General features: G+C 39.5%; 1 protein-coding gene across 1 annotated transcript in view; it reads right to left on the reverse strand.

The window, feature by feature from the left end:
• Positions 1–2,302: 2,302 nt before the first annotated feature.
• The window catches only part of col7a1 (collagen, type VII, alpha 1), a 52,461-nt gene continuing 36,058 nt past the window's right edge, over positions 2,303–18,705 (reverse strand). The window contains 34 exon segments of the mRNA XM_051074617.1: positions 2,303–3,564; positions 3,793–3,841; positions 3,965–4,018; positions 4,593–4,670; positions 5,589–5,705; positions 5,884–5,946; positions 6,031–6,093; positions 6,189–6,242; positions 6,430–6,483; positions 8,215–8,295; positions 8,400–8,435; positions 8,567–8,638; positions 8,972–9,043; positions 9,140–9,196; positions 9,532–9,567; positions 9,768–9,803; positions 10,270–10,314; positions 10,431–10,490; positions 10,582–10,617; positions 11,313–11,384; positions 11,467–11,592; positions 11,706–11,765; positions 11,849–11,884; positions 12,921–12,956; positions 13,044–13,088; positions 13,202–13,255; positions 13,434–13,469; positions 16,228–16,296; positions 16,402–16,482; positions 17,113–17,148; positions 17,284–17,346; positions 17,483–17,515; positions 17,615–17,659; positions 17,756–17,791. Of these exon segments, the coding sequence (XP_050930574.1) occupies positions 3,548–3,564; positions 3,793–3,841; positions 3,965–4,018; positions 4,593–4,670; positions 5,589–5,705; positions 5,884–5,946; positions 6,031–6,093; positions 6,189–6,242; positions 6,430–6,483; positions 8,215–8,295; positions 8,400–8,435; positions 8,567–8,638; positions 8,972–9,043; positions 9,140–9,196; positions 9,532–9,567; positions 9,768–9,803; positions 10,270–10,314; positions 10,431–10,490; positions 10,582–10,617; positions 11,313–11,384; positions 11,467–11,592; positions 11,706–11,765; positions 11,849–11,884; positions 12,921–12,956; positions 13,044–13,088; positions 13,202–13,255; positions 13,434–13,469; positions 16,228–16,296; positions 16,402–16,482; positions 17,113–17,148; positions 17,284–17,346; positions 17,483–17,515; positions 17,615–17,659; positions 17,756–17,791 (1,908 nt within the window). The 3' untranslated portion in view covers positions 2,303–3,547.

Raw genomic sequence — 18,705 nt, forward strand, 5'->3', positions numbered from 1 at the left:
ATACCTTTGGCCTTCCCAAGGCAGACCTCCTCACACTCTTCCAGCAGGACGAAGCGGTTTTCGTTTCCTTCACAGCCGCTGTAAATGAAGGGCCTGCAGGCCTGAGCCTGACTATTAAAGTACCAGCGCAAAGTGTATCGTCCACAGCTCCCTTCCTCCAAGGGCAGCTGGCACAGGGCTGCTGGAGCTGCAGAACACACACAGACACACATACATGAAGAGTGTGCACACATAGACACAAGGAGGCATGCACAATGACAAAAGGCCAGGCAAAAAGGAGCAGCAGCAAGTACCAGCAAAGGACCCAAAACATGCACTCATGACCACTGAGACTGAAGTCAATCAAAACCAACCTGTTCATTTTAGTAATTTTACATATCTTTAATGCGAAGGAAAATACATTGTCAGTGATATATTCTTTTTTTCTTTTTATTTTACTGGAGGTGTATATGCCTCTAAATTAACAGCCTGAGACATACAGAGCAGGCCAGACACCAGGCAGGCAGGATGGCAGAGTTAACCCTCAATAAATCCCAAACCAGGACAACAGCACATGATCAGGTTTACCTTCCCCTTTGACTGTCTTCAGGGACCTGACTGATCTGGGCTTGACTGCCTTCAGAGGTTTGACTGATTTCTGATCACCACCTGTTGCTGTTTTCTGAATGTTAGCACTGGCTGATTTGTTTGGTTCAACTTTGACTGTTTTCTCTGATTCCTTGTCGACAGCCTCACCTGTTGACACACGCACGCACAGATACACACACACATACACACAGCAAACAGTATGGACACATTCAGTAGAAATAGAAAAAAAGACATTATTGTAATAACAGGGTAAACAATCTACATTATCAAGATGACAGGTCACAGACTCAGGATGATGTGTGCTTGTAGCAGGCTGTGTGAGAAATGTGTGAAGCCAACACAGTCTCATAATGTTCTGAAACAAGCAAATGCAGTGAAATGTGCAATGCAGACACTTAATGAGAGACACACGCCCCCAGAACAAATTGGATTATGGTCCAATTGAATACACCCAATTAAATATAACATGCCATCTTCTGTTTACCACATGACACAGATAAGTTGATAGCAAATAAATGAGTTTGGTTAAAGTAAGGGTCATTGTAGGGTGACTAAAAATATTTAGTTAAAGGGAAAGTCCTAGTATTTGCCAACCTGATTCTTCTCATATTTTTGTCCATTGTGATTTTTGATTATTGGCACAGTGTCATACTAGACAGTCATGTTTTCAATTTGAGTGAAATACACAGGCTGAAATGTTTTCTTAAGGTTAGGATACTGGCATGCTAGCTCAAACTTGATGGAAATATTTGGGAACTGGAATAAAGTGCCCCAACCACACAACCAAACTTTTAATGTTTGATTAAAGGTACCTTGTGGAGTTTTTAATAGCCAGTTTGACATGGTTAGACAACATGTGTTATGAGCTATTTCTGCTTAAGCATAATCTGACCCTTTAGGATACACACAAAGAATTTTGTTGAGGAACACTGAATGTAAACCCGCTTTGTTTGTTTGGTTTCAAAAACTCCACAGGGTACCTAACCTACCTAAACTTTTATTTTGGGAACACATGTGGGCAATATTCTCATTTCACAAACATTTGTGAGACCAGGTTGACTTAGATGGTGCTCATCATGTTGGAAAGTGTTACTTAACTACACGATAGCATTACACATAGTATGAAACACACAGTACCGTCACTCTGATTGGCAGAAGGAGTGAAGTAGAGCAGTTCATCCAAGGGGTCGTCGTAGGCCTCGATGGAGTAAATGTGCTCGTAGTCCGGGTCGTTGGTGTTTACCACCACACGCAGCTCACGGCCTGAAAGAGGAAAAGTGGCACACAGGTCAAAGATCCTTCACCTCACCCTGCCAACCTCCCAGCTTCTGGGAGCTCTCAACCATGTTAACATTAGTACAAGTACAGAACTGTCAGTTAATTAGAGCCAGTAATATTTGTCTGGATATAATCAGAGGTGTAGAATATAGAGAGCATCAGTCGCACTCATAAAACACAGATGGAGTCCTCTGTTTTCTTGATGAGAAAACCACCCGATATTCAGAGGTCTCCAGACATAGCACCACCCACTTAATCCTGTTTGTTGTTAGGGACGGACACACAGACAGAAAAATAGACCGTGGTCGGCAGGCAGAATGACAGACGGACACACTCACCCTCCTCACCCTTCAGGTCCACTTGTTGCTCTGGTGCAGGCAGACCCCTGCGAATATCCAGGCCTGAACCTGAGAGAGCCAGATAGGACAGGAAGAGACACCGAGAGAACAGAGACAGGATTCAGGGAGCAAGAGGGACCAGGTAAGTGAGACCAGAGAGGAATAATGATGGCCAGAGAGGAATAATGATGAAAAAGAGGAACGACAGAACATTCTGGTAGTAAAACCATTAGACACATGAGGTAACAACAGCCCCAAAGCACCACAAATAATCATTCCACCGTTCCAACATACACACCAACTAAAAGGATTTACCATGTTTTTGCAAGACTAGGCACCATAAGGTACTCTTCCAAGAACTGGTTGTAATCCTTTAAGGACTCAAGTCGCTGCTATACGAACTTGTGTCGCACTCGAGTCAAACTTTTTTTGACTTGAGTCCAAGTCAAATCAGCACTGATTCAACTAAAGCCTGCAGATTCAAATCATTACAGAGTTGTTCACTTTGAAACATGTAGCTATTTCTTGGGTAATAATAAATAAATAAAACATGGGTGAAATGTTTGTTTTGGCCTCATTCTTGGTAACGCTGCATATTTATTAAGTGCCTGCCTCACCATCACTTATCTCATGCTACTGCAACTGCTGCTTCATAACACTGATGTGGTCTTGCATTGATTTACAGCTTCGACAACAAACACACTTTTTAAAACTTCTGTTCCACTTCCATTTTGAGGTTCTCCTTTATTTTCTTCCCATACATTTACTTAAATGTATTCCATATTTTTTTATGTGAATAAATGTAATTAAATCAATCCTGTTAGTTAGTCTAAGATTTATATACAACATGTCCTTTAATAAGAGGCCACTGTCTTAGTCAGACCATTGCATCTAACAAATGAAAATGAATCTAAAAGATCTACTACAAAATTACTCATAAATGAATTGAATTTGACTTGTGTTTAAAGACTAAGACATGATGATAACTTGCAAAAGTCATATGAAGCAACACAAAGTGTCAGAATTAGGGATATCACAAAATCATATTAATATTATTCAAGATTTAACTGAAAAAAAAACAGTGCATTTTACACTGTTGTGCTATGCTGTTCAAACAAATGCCAATAAACATGAATTATACTACATTCTTTTGTGGGCCTGATTATAAATGAGCATGAATTTTTCTGTATTTAAACTGAATGTAACTGCTAAATCTTTTCAAAAAAACATAATAAATGAGACTGACTGCTCTCACTCTGCAGCAGCATATGTGGTATAGTATACTGCATGCTAAATCACAGCCCTTCTGTCCACCTTTCTCTCTACTGCCGCAGTTGAACGGCTCACTTACCTCCACACGCTGAGGATCAGACAGATGGACAGGAAGGAAGCAGAGAGAGAGAGGGAATAATAAAGGTCAGTTTTAAGAGTCATAGCATTGCTGTAGCCCTCTACAGCTTTTGAATTTTTGAATTACACTTCATCAAGTTTAGCTGAGGCTGTGACTCATGCTGTGATTACCATCCAAAGTTCAACTTGGGGACAATACTGTCATAAATTAGCAATGCAGGCTGCATGAAAGACTCACCACAGTGCTGACTCATCTCTGAGCGAACATACTCTCTGATCTCATCCTCCTGAATTCAAAATAAAAAGGGGAGACAAACTTATAAACACGATCCCAATATCAACTGTATGTGTGTGCTGTTTGGTGTCAGTGTCTTCAGATTTGAGCCCTGTGGTAAGGATCAACCACTGACCGTCATGCCTGGCTCTCCTCTGTCTCCCTTGGCTCCATCTGGGCCCACTTCTCCCTGCAACATGGACAGGTATTAGGACCAAACGACCCACAGAGAGGCTTGCAGCACATTAATTCATTAGACTGAGACCAGGTGCAGCATGTGAACTAAATGCAAAGTCAAAGTGAAAGGTTAAATCAGCAATAGTGACTTATGCAAACACATTAAAAAATCTAATATACTTTGTTTGTCAGTCTTGATGTCCTGTGTCTTGTACGGGGTTCCTATGAAGTCCTAAAATTCACCTAACACAGCTCTAATAATACGTGGTTGTCATTTTAAATAACCTGTTTGGTGCATACAAATTTAACTGTCAAAATGATGAAGCCTGTCGCTGAGGGGCTCATGGGAGCAAGAGAATTTGGCCTCCCTGAAAATATTGGCTGCATTTGGTACATTGCGAAATGTGCAATACTGATGTGCAATGAGTAATTCAGAGCTGGGTGATTATTCTCAGATGTTTTGTTAGGTGTCAAAGATTTTTCCTGCCCTCAGCAAGAAGTTCCCTTTCCAAGACAGTTACAAAAAAAAACAACAACAACAACAACAACAACAACAACACACAGAAGGAGACTAGTGTGACACTAACCTGCTCTCCTCTCTCTCCTGGGATACCTGGGATACCGCGTGGACCAATCATGGCAGGACCAATTGGCCCTCTTTCTCCCTGATACATTACAAGTACAAGCAGATGAAGTTAAAACAATAAAAGATTGAGTATAAACTTATCACACAATAACAATGTCCCATGCACGCATCATCTCTGGACAGGTGGCCAGCCTGTACATGCTGTATTTTTTTCTTTTCTTCCTTTTTATCCTTATACAGTATTTCTCTTATATATTGTATTATTATAAATTAACTGTTGTTGTCTGAGTTTATAGTTTTTTCATCCCACTGTATAAGTAGATCAAATGCTCTGCCTTCTTTGAATTTTGTACCAAAGTAAAATATAATAGAATTTTTAAAAAATGAAAAAAATAAAAATAATGGAAATAAGCTGAATCAAGAGTGTGCCTGAAAAAAGGTGCATTTGTTAGAAAGACTCGATAAGGTCCTGCTCTCCTGTCACCAGCTTTCTTTATTTACCTGGTGATGGAGCAGACAAGCCAGTCAAACGCAGGACCCATCAAACTGTCAATCATGATGAAGCAAGCAAGCACAGTAATCAAACAAAACTACCAGTCAGGTGAAGAAGAAAGAGCAGACCAAACTAAGGAGAAAAACTAAAAGACTGTATTCTTTTTATATCAGCCTTACATCACTCTTTTACGTCAAAAACAAAAGTTTTGTCTTGTTGCCAACTATATCGCTCACACACCTTTGACTGCTGCTATTTTTGCATTCAGTGATGTGATTCATATTTTCCTTTGCTTCTATTGTATTTTTCTTTGCTAGATCACCATCAAATCTGTGCACAGTCATTGTCAGTCAGTGATGCTGCACCCATTCGCCAGTAAAACAAGCGATTGTTGAAATGTGACTATATCCAATTTTATCTTCCCTTAAATAGACCCTCTCCCTCATAGATAAAACATGTGACCACAGTACAGAATTAGCCATCATCGAGCCAAAGTATTGTCACCTTCTGTCCTTGAAGCCCCTCAGGGCCTTTAGCACCAATTGGTCCTAGAGGGCCAGGATTGCCAGGGGGCCCCTGTGCTCCACTGGGACCAGGAGGGCCAGGTATACCAGGCGAACCCTGAATGAAGCAACGAGACTGTTAAATACACACCTCAAGGTTTCATGTGGTTGAGAGGATGATTTATGCTGTGCCTCTGAAAGCACATGCAGAATATGAAGGTTAGGTACGGTGCATAGTCTGATGTTACTTTTGGACTTGTATGTATACGGTGCTAGAGTTAAAGTTAGAAACTCACCCTTTCACCTTTCTCTCCCTGAGATCCTCTCTGTCCTGGAGTCCCATCAAAACCACGGTCACCCTACGCAGACGAAGAAAAGCAGTTCGATTTCACATTGAGGGACAGTAATTGTTTTAAAAAAGTTTGTTTTAGTGTAGTACACACCTTAGGGCCGACTAGCCCCTCTTTTCCAGGGGTCCCAGGAACACCATGAAGTCCGATAGCTCCCTGGAAAACACAGAGAGCACATCAGATAATGACTGAAACACAGAGAGATATCATATACCATATGATGCCTGTTTTTCTACAGATATGGGTCATACCTTTTCACCTTGTTTTCCTGCTTTGCCTGGTCGTCCATTAATACCAGGTTCCCCCTGAACACAAAGACATTCATTCATTCATTTTACTTACAAGATAAAATATGAGTCACACAATTCTGACTCATTTAATCTAAGTTTAACATTTGATCAAATTATCATTAAACCACTTTTGTCATTCTTAGTCATTTCTTGTCATCTTTCTCCCACCACATCTAATTTTTCCTGTCTGTCCCGATCTCACCTGCTTGCCTTTGAGTCCAGGATCTCCACATTCCCCCTTGGATCCTCGGTCACCCTGGAAACACATACGTTCATCATTGACACAGACGTGAAGATGCTCATGAGTCAGACAGGGGCAAAATGCACCAAACCAGCCAGACAGAGAGCTCATCTATATAAAGACAGTCCTTTGAGACACCACTCAGGCTGGATCACATGAACAAGCACTTCCACATACAGTGAACATAAAACACCCTGTGCAACAAGTTCCCAACAACAGCGGATATGACACAGAACTGGGTGCTATCCTTTTCTTGATGATGGGTGTTCAGACAATAATGACAACTAAAAGCAAGATAAGTGGCAATACAGCTGTAGAGAACTCAGAGAGGGACAAGGTGATCTGCTCCAGCCATTAAAATCCATGTTTCTGATTGCACATTTGATAACACACTGGTAGTATCTTCAGATATACAGTATGCTTAGGTGTGCATAAAGGACATTTTGAACATGGTTTCTCTTTTAGACTTTTAGGCTTGCTAGGAATTCCTAAAACTTTATTACAGAGAAACAGTAAGAGTTTGAGTATTATCTACACAGAAAATGAACTAGTGGTGGTACTAGTGGGAAGGAGATACCCTGTACTCCTGTACTGCTCATTCTACTTTAAAACACCTTGATCCAGTTTAATATTCTGCCTCGCACTTCATTATATTAGATAAATATCTCTCCCCTCACTATGTACTACATCAAACAGTAGGCTGGTCCTCACTTGAAACAAGAAGAGAACTCCATACTATATTTTTTTATTTCTAAATGTATCCTACTAAAGCTGCCTCACTATCCCATACGTCCTCTCAGATGACTTCTTCAAATGACTCTTCACCAGACCAGCGCGCAGGACTGGATAACTTGTGATACTGGAGACACTGCCTTCCACCACATAAATGGACTGAACTTCTAAAGGAATGTTTTGACATTATTATCAATACTACTCTCATTTCTTTACTCTAACTATGAAGTAATAGCCAGTAGCCAGTTAGCTTAGCTTAGCATAAAGGCTGTAAACAGGTGGAAATAGCTAGCAAAGGTTCCATCAAAAGATAACAAAATCCATCTACCAAAACTTTCAATCACACAATATCTTGTTTGTTTTATCTGTACAAAAACTGACGTGTAAAAATGAAATTTCACCTCTTTAAAGGACATTATGTGCCTGACTATTTCTTGGCGAGGACAGGTTGCCAGTCATCCAGGGGAGTCTCCAGGAAGTTACTGGTCCAGGCCAAGAAATAGTCTAGCACATAACTTCCCCTAAAACAGTGAACTGTAGTTCTTATATTAATCATACCTATGAATTAAACATATGTTAATTAGCAAGCTTTAGTCTCTGGTAGGTGGATTTTGTTGATATACTAATACTACTACTATTATTATTATTATTATTATTATTATTATTATGAAAACTAGTCTCCACACCTCTAGATCATCACCTACATCTTTGATTAGTTCAGTGATTCAAACCAAATTCAAATGAATGATTTAGGTGACGGAAAGAAAATGGTAATTCTATCAAGAAGCAAGCAAACCCCCATTTTGAGGTATTAATAATCATACAGTAATGTTGAGTGAAAGCAAATATTCTGCATGGATATTTGTGACGCAATTTGTATTAATCCTCTGCAATCATATCAATTTTATGCTATTAATGGGTTGTGACTGTGACCTGTGAAAGACGCTCCAAGGTTGAAACCACACAGAATGAATAAACACTGTGTCTCATGCACACACACAATATTGAAAATACCTTTAATCCTCTCATTCCTACGATACCGATCTCTCCCTTCGCCCCCTTATTCCCTGGCAGCCCATTTTTTCCTGGTAAACCCTGGAAGAAAAAACAGAAATCCTCTCCAGTTCTGTACACTAAAGAGAGACAACCACACACAGAAAATAAAGAAACTGTATTTGGAAGGAAGGAAAAGTTCAGACCATTTCACCAGGAACTCCAGGTTGACCGGCTTCACCCTGCAGAGAAGAAACAGAATGACAGTAATTACAGTGGTGAAATTATTACCTGCACTGACTACTGACTGGCTTTGGTATTAATTATGACACTGATTTAATCACAATTAGCATCCATGCACAATGTCACTCGCCTTCTGTCCACCAGGGCCACGGGCACCTGGGAATCCAGTTGATCCTCCTTCTCCTGGCTCTCCCCTCAGACCCTGATGTCAAGTGCACACATATACAGATATATACACGTTGATATTTTATATCAATTATGAAATATTTGCTGGTTTTCAACTTAAAATGCACTGAATCCTGTGGCTTTATATACTGGAATTTTTTGTATCTTTATGTTTTGGACAGCTGTTTGGACAAAACAAACAATGTCAATATAGGCTTCTGGATATTCACTCAGGCAACTGTTACTATTTACAAACATTTTCTACTCTAAGCATTTAGTTGATTCCTCAGGAATATAATTAACAGAGATAACCCAAAAATGAAAAGGATAAGTAGCAGCTCTGAAACTACCACCTCTGTCCTAAATTTACCTGCTCCCCTGGGGGTCCCTCTTGACCCTTCACCCCTTTTTCTCCCTGCACACCTTTGGGTCCTCTGTCACCCTGAAATACAAACCAAACACATAAGAACAATAACATATAACCTAAGACAGGATTTAACTATAATAAACAGTTTGACACTTCCAAGTGTTCACTGACTGTTTCTCCTTTGTTGCCCTTTTCTCCAGCAGGTCCGCCCACCAGCACAGTGTCCCCCTGTGAGTGACAGTACAGCTGTAAACATGTGGCTTCACCCCCAGAGCCAAAACATCAACACACAATATTCTATCTTGTTGCCTATTTCTTAAGCTGTGCTACTTATAGTGTCACATTAACATTGTCTGTATTCATGTCTTCCTCCTGCTCACAACACAATAAATCTCTTGAAAGAGTTCTTTCAAAACAGCCACTGTCAACACAAAATGTCTGATTTTCCTCTCTCTCCATTTCTGTGTCACTGTTGTCTTTACCAATATAAACAAATAACAAGCAACAGAAGCAGAAAAAGAGTGAGCAGAAATAGAGCTTATTAGATATTAAAATGCACACACCTTCTCTCCTTTGTCACCTTGCAGTCCAATGTTTCCCTGAAAAAAAAAAGGATTGAGATAGAAATGTTTCATTCAGGCATGTCAGTTTAATTCACTGCTTTACATGAGCAGAAAGCTCAGGGGATGCAGCTATATTAGCTGCTGTAGGAACTACATGCTGCCAGACCCCAGCAGCCTGTTTGATGGCCACAAGAACAATCACACATAAAAATGTGAAAAGTACAGGTATTATTCACCTTCTCTCCCTGAACCCCACGGACCCCTGGGGGACCCTGATGAACACAGAAACACACACTCCATTATATATGACTCCACAAAAAACAACAACAACCATGCATATTTCAATGCCTAAGCGACTTCTCCTTTGTTAAGCATGTCAGGTTTAAAGCCTGATTAAACAGTGATCACAGGTAGATCAGACTTCTGTCAAAATAGCTTTTAAATAATACACTAAATTAAATAAAACACTCAGGGAAGACCAACAGTATAATTAGTTGACAGTGTAAGAAATGCAATATGTCCTTGTAAGTACTAGCTCTTCCAAAATAACCACATGGTCATAAATTAAAAAAATATATATTTTTTATTCAGTTGCTTTTCCCTTTATGACTTGTGGTGGATCAGGCATTTTGAAAAAAGAACCCTGAAAGAGATGCTGAAAGCTCTGGTTGAAACACTCAGTTGATATATGTCATGTTCCTGAGTGGTGGATTAAAAAACAAAACACTTGATATTTACTGTTGGCCCTCTCTCCCCATCCAATCCAGGAAGACCATCCTCGCCCTACAACATGATGGACAAAAGAAGACACACAAGCATGTCAGTGTTAGTTTCTGTCCTCCTGAGGCAAGTTCATATTAAATCACAATTTCAGTGATATAAGCAGTGTAATGTCTTACTCTGGTCCCCTTTTCTCCTCTCTCTCCTCTGGAACCAGGGACACCAACACCATCTTGCCCCTGGCAACAGAAATAATATGTATACCCTTCAAAAAAAATACATTAACATTTAAGCAGGTAGACTGAAATATGTGTTGGCTTGGATGGTCACCTTGTCTCCTTTGGGACCTTTGGTACCAGGAGAGCCCTAGAAAACAAGATATTGATCATAAAATCAGAAATTACATCTGTTCCTGTTCTTCCTCTTCTCTCTCAGACAGATTACCTTAAACCTGATTTAATATATACCTATATATATATATATATATATATATACCCTATTTTTAAATAGTTCTATGCAAAGGCTCTTCGTAAGTTAAGTACTGGCTTAGTTCATGGAATAACTAGAATTACCGCCTTGCAGTTGTAAGCCTCCGCCAACCAGTCATCTGTTAGCAGTGACCTCTCAACCAGTTAAGAGGTCACAGTGACCTTTGACCTTGGAACCAACAAATTGTATTCAGTTCATTGTTGAGTCCAAGTGGACATTTACAGCACTGACTGACAACCCGAAATCATAAAGGCCTTAGGCCACAGCTGTTGCCAGCACAGAGGCATACAAAGTAACAGTGCATTAACATTTGAAGAACGTCTCATCTTTCAATATCTCTTTGCTGCAGGGGTTGTTACTTCTTTTTGCTTCAAAAATCAATGAAATATGTAATTTGCCCAGAGGTGCCAGAGATTTAGCATTAAACTGTAAGAGAGATCAAACCTCCCACCAATTTACATGTTCCAACCTGACGTCACACAACAATCCACATGTCCAGCAGGATCAAATGTCAACTCTCTCCTGAACCTAACTACTTATCTCAGTTTAACAAAACCTGGATTTAAACTTACAGCCTCTCCAGGAGGTCCAGGAGGACCAGGAGCTCCAGCATTTCCTGCACGGCCTGGAAAGCCTTGAAGACCCTGAAAGTTAAACTCAGTAGTTGAAAATCACATCACAGAGATTAAAAGCACAAAGTATTATGTGAACAGCAGCTCCACTGACCCTCTCTCCCACTTGTCCTGGAGGTCCTGGTTGTCCAGTTTCTCCTCTCTGGCCAGGTAGCCCGGGATTACCAGTCTTCCCCTGGAGCCCTGGAGGACCAGCTGGGCCAGGAAGGCCTGGATCCCCCTGAAACGCAGTCACAGTTTGATTTTGACCTGTAGCAAGTCCAGCAAACTGCTCTAGTTGATTAGAGGTAAATACACAAATCATCCTCTGCTGCACCACATGCTGTTACTCACCTTTAAACCAGGCGGGCCGACCAGACCAGGAGGACCTGACTGTCCTATGCCCTTCTCTCCCTGTAACACACATTTTGTCATATCTGTGACACAGAGTTTGCTACAATTCAGGTGAATTAATAAAACGCACAGCAAAAGCTCACCTTATCTCCTTTAGGCCCAGGAGATCCCTGTGCCCCCTGAGTGAAAAACAAAGAGGGTGTGAAAAGAAGATTGATCTTTTTGGGATTTTTTTTAAAGACCCACATCAATGAACCATTATTGAAAAGAAAACAAAAATATTTTTCTCAGTATTAATAATAATAAAATGCAGATTTTCCTGTTCATTTAAATACTGTTGCAAATGTTTCGCATGTCCCCAAAATATCAGTTTGGCATTCATTATTATGCTAATGAAGACACATTCCATCAGTATTGGTGTGTACTGTCAACGCTGTGGTTGTCATTACAGTTAACATGTCTCGTTAACCTCTTGGACAATAAATTATCAAAAACTCCAGTCTCAGAGGAGATTAGGCTCAATCACAGTTTTAACACTTTTAGATTGAAGATCTAGAGACTTTAATCACACCGTGATAGAAAAATGGTTGATTAAGGTAAGATTAAATAATTGGTCTGGGAAATAATTCTAGTTTAAAATGTGCGATAAAAAAGGGAAAAACTAATTTTATTTATGTGAATGATTATATATTGACATTACATTTGTAGGATTGTCATGCCACTAGAACAGAAGTTTAAGTTTAAGTATGTTGAGTAAAGCTTCCATTCAGAGCCAATTACTGCAAAGACCTTCAAAACAGAAACACGCTAAATATCAAAGTGCCACACACAATAATTTTTATATAAAATCTGAGCAGGATGTTGACTTAGTGTAGTTACTCACATTGTTACGATAAGAACAAGCAACCCATTTTGTGGCTGTAATATTGAGTTCACAAAATAATGTTTATCAAGGATGTTAAATGATGCAGTTGGTTTAGCTCTTCAAAAGTTCAGGAAAACATAAAAGGAACAGGTATTTAAACATAATATTTTGACTTAAACCCTGATAAATAATAGTAAATATACTGTAATGTTTACCTTAAACCTTAACTGATCGATGATAATGTAGTATTACCATTTTTAAGAATAATGCATAAACAACAAAACTGTATACATGAGAGACAACATTTAACACATCTCACTCTGAAACCAAACCATGAAAAGGTTACTCACGTCTTCTCCTGGCTCTCCTTGTTCACCAGCTGCTCCCTAGCATGATGACAGGTAACACACTGTGATCATGTAGTTGTGTTAACATTAAATATGTGTGTTGATCTACAGCATGATTATACTCACTCTTTCTCCTTTAATGCCAGCAGCACCTTTGTCTCCTCTGTTACCCTGAATGACAGTAGTTACCACAGGTTTAATGAGAAAGCACTTAGCATTCTCACACCATCATGGGTCATTTACTGAGTTTGAGCCTTCAGTGTTAATGGTCTGGTCAGACTCACCTTTTCCCCAAGTGGACCTCTCTCTCCAGTCGTGCCTGGAGAACCAGGTAGACCCTGCATCAATCAGAACAAGGAAACAGCTGTTAGCTGCATTCAGCTTCTCTGTTCTACTTCTTCATATACATGTTTTTCATTTCTAGACCATGCTGCATTAATTGAATATACTATGCATCTACATTCATTCAGCGTTAATGTAGCTACTTCCATGTTAATGCCAATCATCATGACTCACCCTCTCTCCCTTGGGTCCATGGGGTCCAGTCTCTCCCTGTAAGAGTGCAGAAAAATTGTTAAATAATAGTAATTACCAGTACAGCACAGTGTGGGCTCTTAGTCATGAAAAGATGTCAATGTGCACTTAAAAGCCTTGGTATTCAAACATCATATCAGCCCAACCATTAGCTTTTCCATCTCTCAAAGATTAAGAGGCTTAATGTCTTCAGCAAGGACAAGTGACAAATGCACAACTCCTACTACTTAACCATTACACTTCACTGACTGCAAGGTGACTGCTGGAAAATCTAAACTTTTCTAATCTGAATGAGGCTGATGCCTATTCAGTTCTTCTTGACAATATCTGAAAGAAACACCAGGCTGTGTGACGGTTAATTCAAGGAACAATTTGTTACTTTGTTATCGAGAGCCATGTCTTGGTTTCCCCAATTTTTTCTGCATTTCTTGTCAGAATGGCAACTTCCAGAAAAGTTGTCTGGGTCAAGAGTGAATGAATGAAGCAAATTGGAAGCCCAGCTCTTGGACTCCACAGGGCTGACACCAAAAAACAATTACAGCTGTATCTAAGAACACTTTAAACATTTCTGTTATCTAGGTCCAGTGTAACTGTGAAGCTGAAAAATGCAACGTCACTTCATCTTCATTTGGGTGTGTGTGTGTGTGTGTGTGTGTGTGTGTGTGTGTGTGTGTGTGTGTGTGTGTTTCTACGTGTGTGAGAACAAATGGTGGAGCTGCTGAACAGATGGACATGTGTTGCCTGGTTATTTATCAAACTGCTGAACTCATTGACAGTGTCACTGTGGCTCTGTCCAAGGCGCTGAACCTGAGGCTGTCAGTAGTGAGGGAGCTGTTCGAGATGCTTGTCACAATTGGTATCAGCATTACAAACAGCAGGGATGGCAGCGAATACTGAGTATCACATAAGTAAACGCCATCTTTGTGTCTTTTTCTCCAGCCATGTCTCACCAGCAGAGTGAAACTACACTGCTAACAGTCTGAAGCTCCTGGCAATGATGAGAATTATGTTTTTTTACAAAAATAAAATACGTCTGGAGGCTTACAGACACTGCACCATGCTGTGATCCTAATAGGTACATGTCACATGCTTCTCTGATAAAACTTACAACCTGATGTGACCTTAGTGATCTAGGTAGCATGAGGGTGAGAGCAGTTTACCTGCTACTACAACATATTGCTAACAAAATAGTATTCCAAGCAATAACTGCCAAGGAGAAAAGTAGAGTGAAGAAACAAACACTTCTGGAAATAACAAAAAATAAGAGAAACTCTATCGAGATGACAACAAAGCAAAGCTGATACACTGCAAAACAAAAACAAAAGCAATAAAATGAGAGAAATATTACTTAAAATAAGCTGCTTTATAATTCTGGTAATTCTAGCTTCAAGCAGAACGAGTAATAAAATCTCAGTAACAAATTTTAGTATCTTATTAAGATATTAAAAAAAGCTTGAAACAAGCAAAAACACACTGACATAAAAACTGCCCGTTAAGAAAAAATATCTTGTTAGACAAATGCAAGCATATTGCCTTGATTTAAGGTATTTCATTTTACTAAGATTTTGCTTTTGGCTCTTAGGACCCATCATTAATCAGGTGTAATTTAACTAGTAGGAGAAAATAGTGGGATGTTTTGTTTGTGTGGGTGACCAACTTGTTTCCTTGATTGAATAAACATGCTTTGGATGCTTTACTGCACACTTTACGCTGCTCTTCATGCTGCCAAACTAACATTTTATCTCTAAAACAGTTCCACATGTTTACAAGCAAGTGACTGCATTCTTTTTCAAAGGCTCGGGCTGCAGTAGTGACTAATAAATGTATTTGATAAAATGTGAACAGAATTTTTGGATGTGTGATGAGCCCTTTTTAGAGAAAGTTATCTGACTTTCTCTGTCATTTTCAGTCTCACTGGGGTGAAATGTGGCTTAACTGACACCCTCATTGGCAGAAATGGCACAGGCTTTGTCAAGCACAGCTAGTCCCTATTAACAGATGCCTGCAGTCATTAAAATACCAACAACTACCAGGCAATATTATTTCAGTGTCCCTGTTAAGGTAGTTTACTTTTGGAGACTGAGAGCAGTCTACCAAGGAGACGGACTGTTTTGGCCTGAGAAACAGTAAAATCTTGATGCTTGTATCTAATCGAGAGAAATGTTAAATTCAAAAATAATTCATTGAAATCCAATCAATTGTTCTCCTGACCTGAACATGGGATCAGCTACACTGGAACACAGTGTATCATATGATTTCAAAGTTCCTACTAGTTAAATTATACCTGATAAATGATGGGTCCTAAGAGCAGTTGTACTGTAATGCACAGGGTCAGCAAGTGCCAGAGAATTTACTCTTTGAATGTCAATCAATAACAGTCATAGGGACATCCTACTGAGAAAGCTTGCATGGGGAGATTGAGTTATAAGTTATTGTATTACAATCTAATGCCAACTCAAAAAAACTAACCAACCAACCAACCAACCAAACAAACACAAAAAATGGCAGGTAATGCTTATGCTGGATATTAAATATTAATATTTTGTTATAATACAGTTTGTAGCAGAATTATGGAGAAATGTGTCTCAGAACAACAACAGCCTGACCACAACCGCTACAGGAAGACTCAGAACAGGACCACCTAGTGCTGTGCATCAAATGAAAACTCTCACAGTAGGAAGCTAATAATAGCACTACAGAGAGGTTTTTTTATTACTTCAGGCAGCAAATCATTCTGTAGCTGGGATCATAACCAATAAAAGCATCCACAACACACCTTTCCTGGAGGACCACTGTCTCCTTGCTCTCCCTTTAAGCCGTGCTGCCCTGGAGGTCCAGCAATGCCCTGAGAAACAAATTACAAAATGACACTGAGGATGAAGCTGATAAAGACAGCACAGTGCACACCACATATACACATAACACAACATAAATACTGACACACACACACCTGCTTTCCTGGCAATCCAGGTATTCCTTCTTTGCCAGGCACCCCATCTCTCCCAGGGACTCCAGGTTTACCTGCTTCACCCTGAGGAGGAGGATCGAAATCAGTACATGTAATATGCAATTAATAACAAGTATGTGCAATTACATTTACATTTAGGTGCACTAAAGGGTTTTCAAATTATTCAACATTGTGCAGCTGTCTTCACTTCTGTGTCACTTTAAAATGCAAAATGCAAATGATGAAAAAACATGGATTGTGAAGATTTCACATAATACCAAAAAATAAGTTTAAAACAAATTTCACATAGATTCAAAAATAAATAAATTTTATATCTTATATATCAATAATGAGTTCTTTACTTTCTACTTTAATTAATTCCTTATGATATTATTAGACAAACAGTCAACAATTTACAAGAAGAATCAGTGTGAAAATGAGAAAGCAGAGGTAGAAGTGTTGGTTGTTGTCGTGAGAACAAAGTCAGTGTTTTCAGCTGAAGGTTCAACAAATCACAAATGTACTGTAACCTGCTTTTTAAAATTCTGCCATTTATCAATGAAAGTTTGTTTTGGCATTTTCATTTAATTACCTTCCCAGTTTAAGTTGTAACTGAAAAGCCTCAGGCTCAAAACATTTTTTGAAATTTTACACTTCCTCACTGTGCTTCACAGTGCAGCAACAGTAGCAGTTGGATCTGGACTGCATACTCACCACCTGCCCTGGCAGTCCTGGAGGGCCCTGTGGACCCTGCAGGGAGAAATAAATACAGTGATATGGGGGAACACAATGTGATACACACCATGAGATTTCCAGTGAATTTCATGAGAAAACATGAAAGCAGCTTTTCCCTAAAGAGACGCTGTGATGTATGGTAACACTTACTATAGCTCCTGGAGGACCTGTTGTTCCTGGTGGACCTGCATTTCCCTGGGCACCAGGAGGCCCCTGCAGAGAGGAGAAACAAACTCACACACTGCTGAGCTGTTATACAACGCTACCATCTAAATTGTTGTTTGACCTGGTATTAGGACAATGGAATCTCTTGTTGAAGAGATGTAAAATACTATTGTAGCTGCTTTACCTCGGCACCAATGCCCTGTTCTCCTTTATCACCCTGTGAAAGACAAACTTTTTATGACCTTGGCCAGCAAGTAACAAATAAAGGAATTAGTACATGTAATAATGGGTAGCACAGTGAAATGTTAAGACTCACCTTTACACCCCGTGGACCTGGAGGGCCATTTGGACCCATGGGACCCTGTTTAAAACACATATCAACATGTAAACTGGTGTTGCTAATTGTTAATAATAGTGTGTGAATATGTATGCATGCTTCGATATGTGTGATACGTACAGTTGGCCCCCTTATGCCAGGGTCTCCTGGGTTTCCCTGTAAGCAAAACATATACTCATTGTAAAATACGACAAACACCTACACTTATGAGGTACATTTTTACATCTTGACAAAACATATTTGTTTTCATGTTGAGAGTTAGATCCAAAGTGCCACCCATGTTTGTCATTAAATATGACAGTAACAAGTTGACTAAACAAAGATAGAGAGATATAATGTGCTCATATTGATATCAATATCAAAACACTCCTTTCTTTGACATATTTATAGCATAAATATGCCATATAAAAAGAGTTCACACATTTATGTACTCAACATTGGACAACATAAATAATATATGGACAGACTGATTGACATGCAGCTTCTCTCTAGAAGACACAAATATATACACATATAAACATCTGACTGACTCATGACAACAGGTAGGACGATACGAACACAGAGGATCAACAAAGTCAACAAAGAGTCACTCGCATGGTAAACTGAAAAATCAGTCCTATGCAAGGAATAAGCACACAACAGACAGCAGGCACAGCTGCATGCATGATAAGCAGACTCAAGCAAATTGACAACACAGTACTTTTTGGATTTAGTATTCTCCCCCTACTACTGTAGATTGGATCCTGATGAGAGCTTCAGCTCAGGATGTCAGCTGACTTCCTTTCATCTCCAACAAATCTGTGGGGTTTTATACATTTAAAATTCAACTTCAAAATTCAACTCTTTGGTTTGATATGAATGCTTTGGGGACAGGTGGTCTTGATTAATATTTCATGAGGAACCAATCAAGGTCTAACTCCTATCTTAGACCCCAGTTCCCAAAAGGATTTTTCCAATACAAACAAATTGAGGTTAAAGTGGTGAAATTTGCTGGAGGGTTTGTGATGGTGTGTGCAATTTGATGATAGGTTTTTTAGTCTCCTGTTGTTAGATAAGGTACATATTTCATG

The sequence above is a fragment of the Lates calcarifer genome, linkage group LG12, assembly GCF_001640805.2.
Source record: "Lates calcarifer isolate ASB-BC8 linkage group LG12, TLL_Latcal_v3, whole genome shotgun sequence".
Taxonomy (NCBI): domain Eukaryota; kingdom Metazoa; phylum Chordata; class Actinopteri; family Centropomidae; genus Lates; species Lates calcarifer.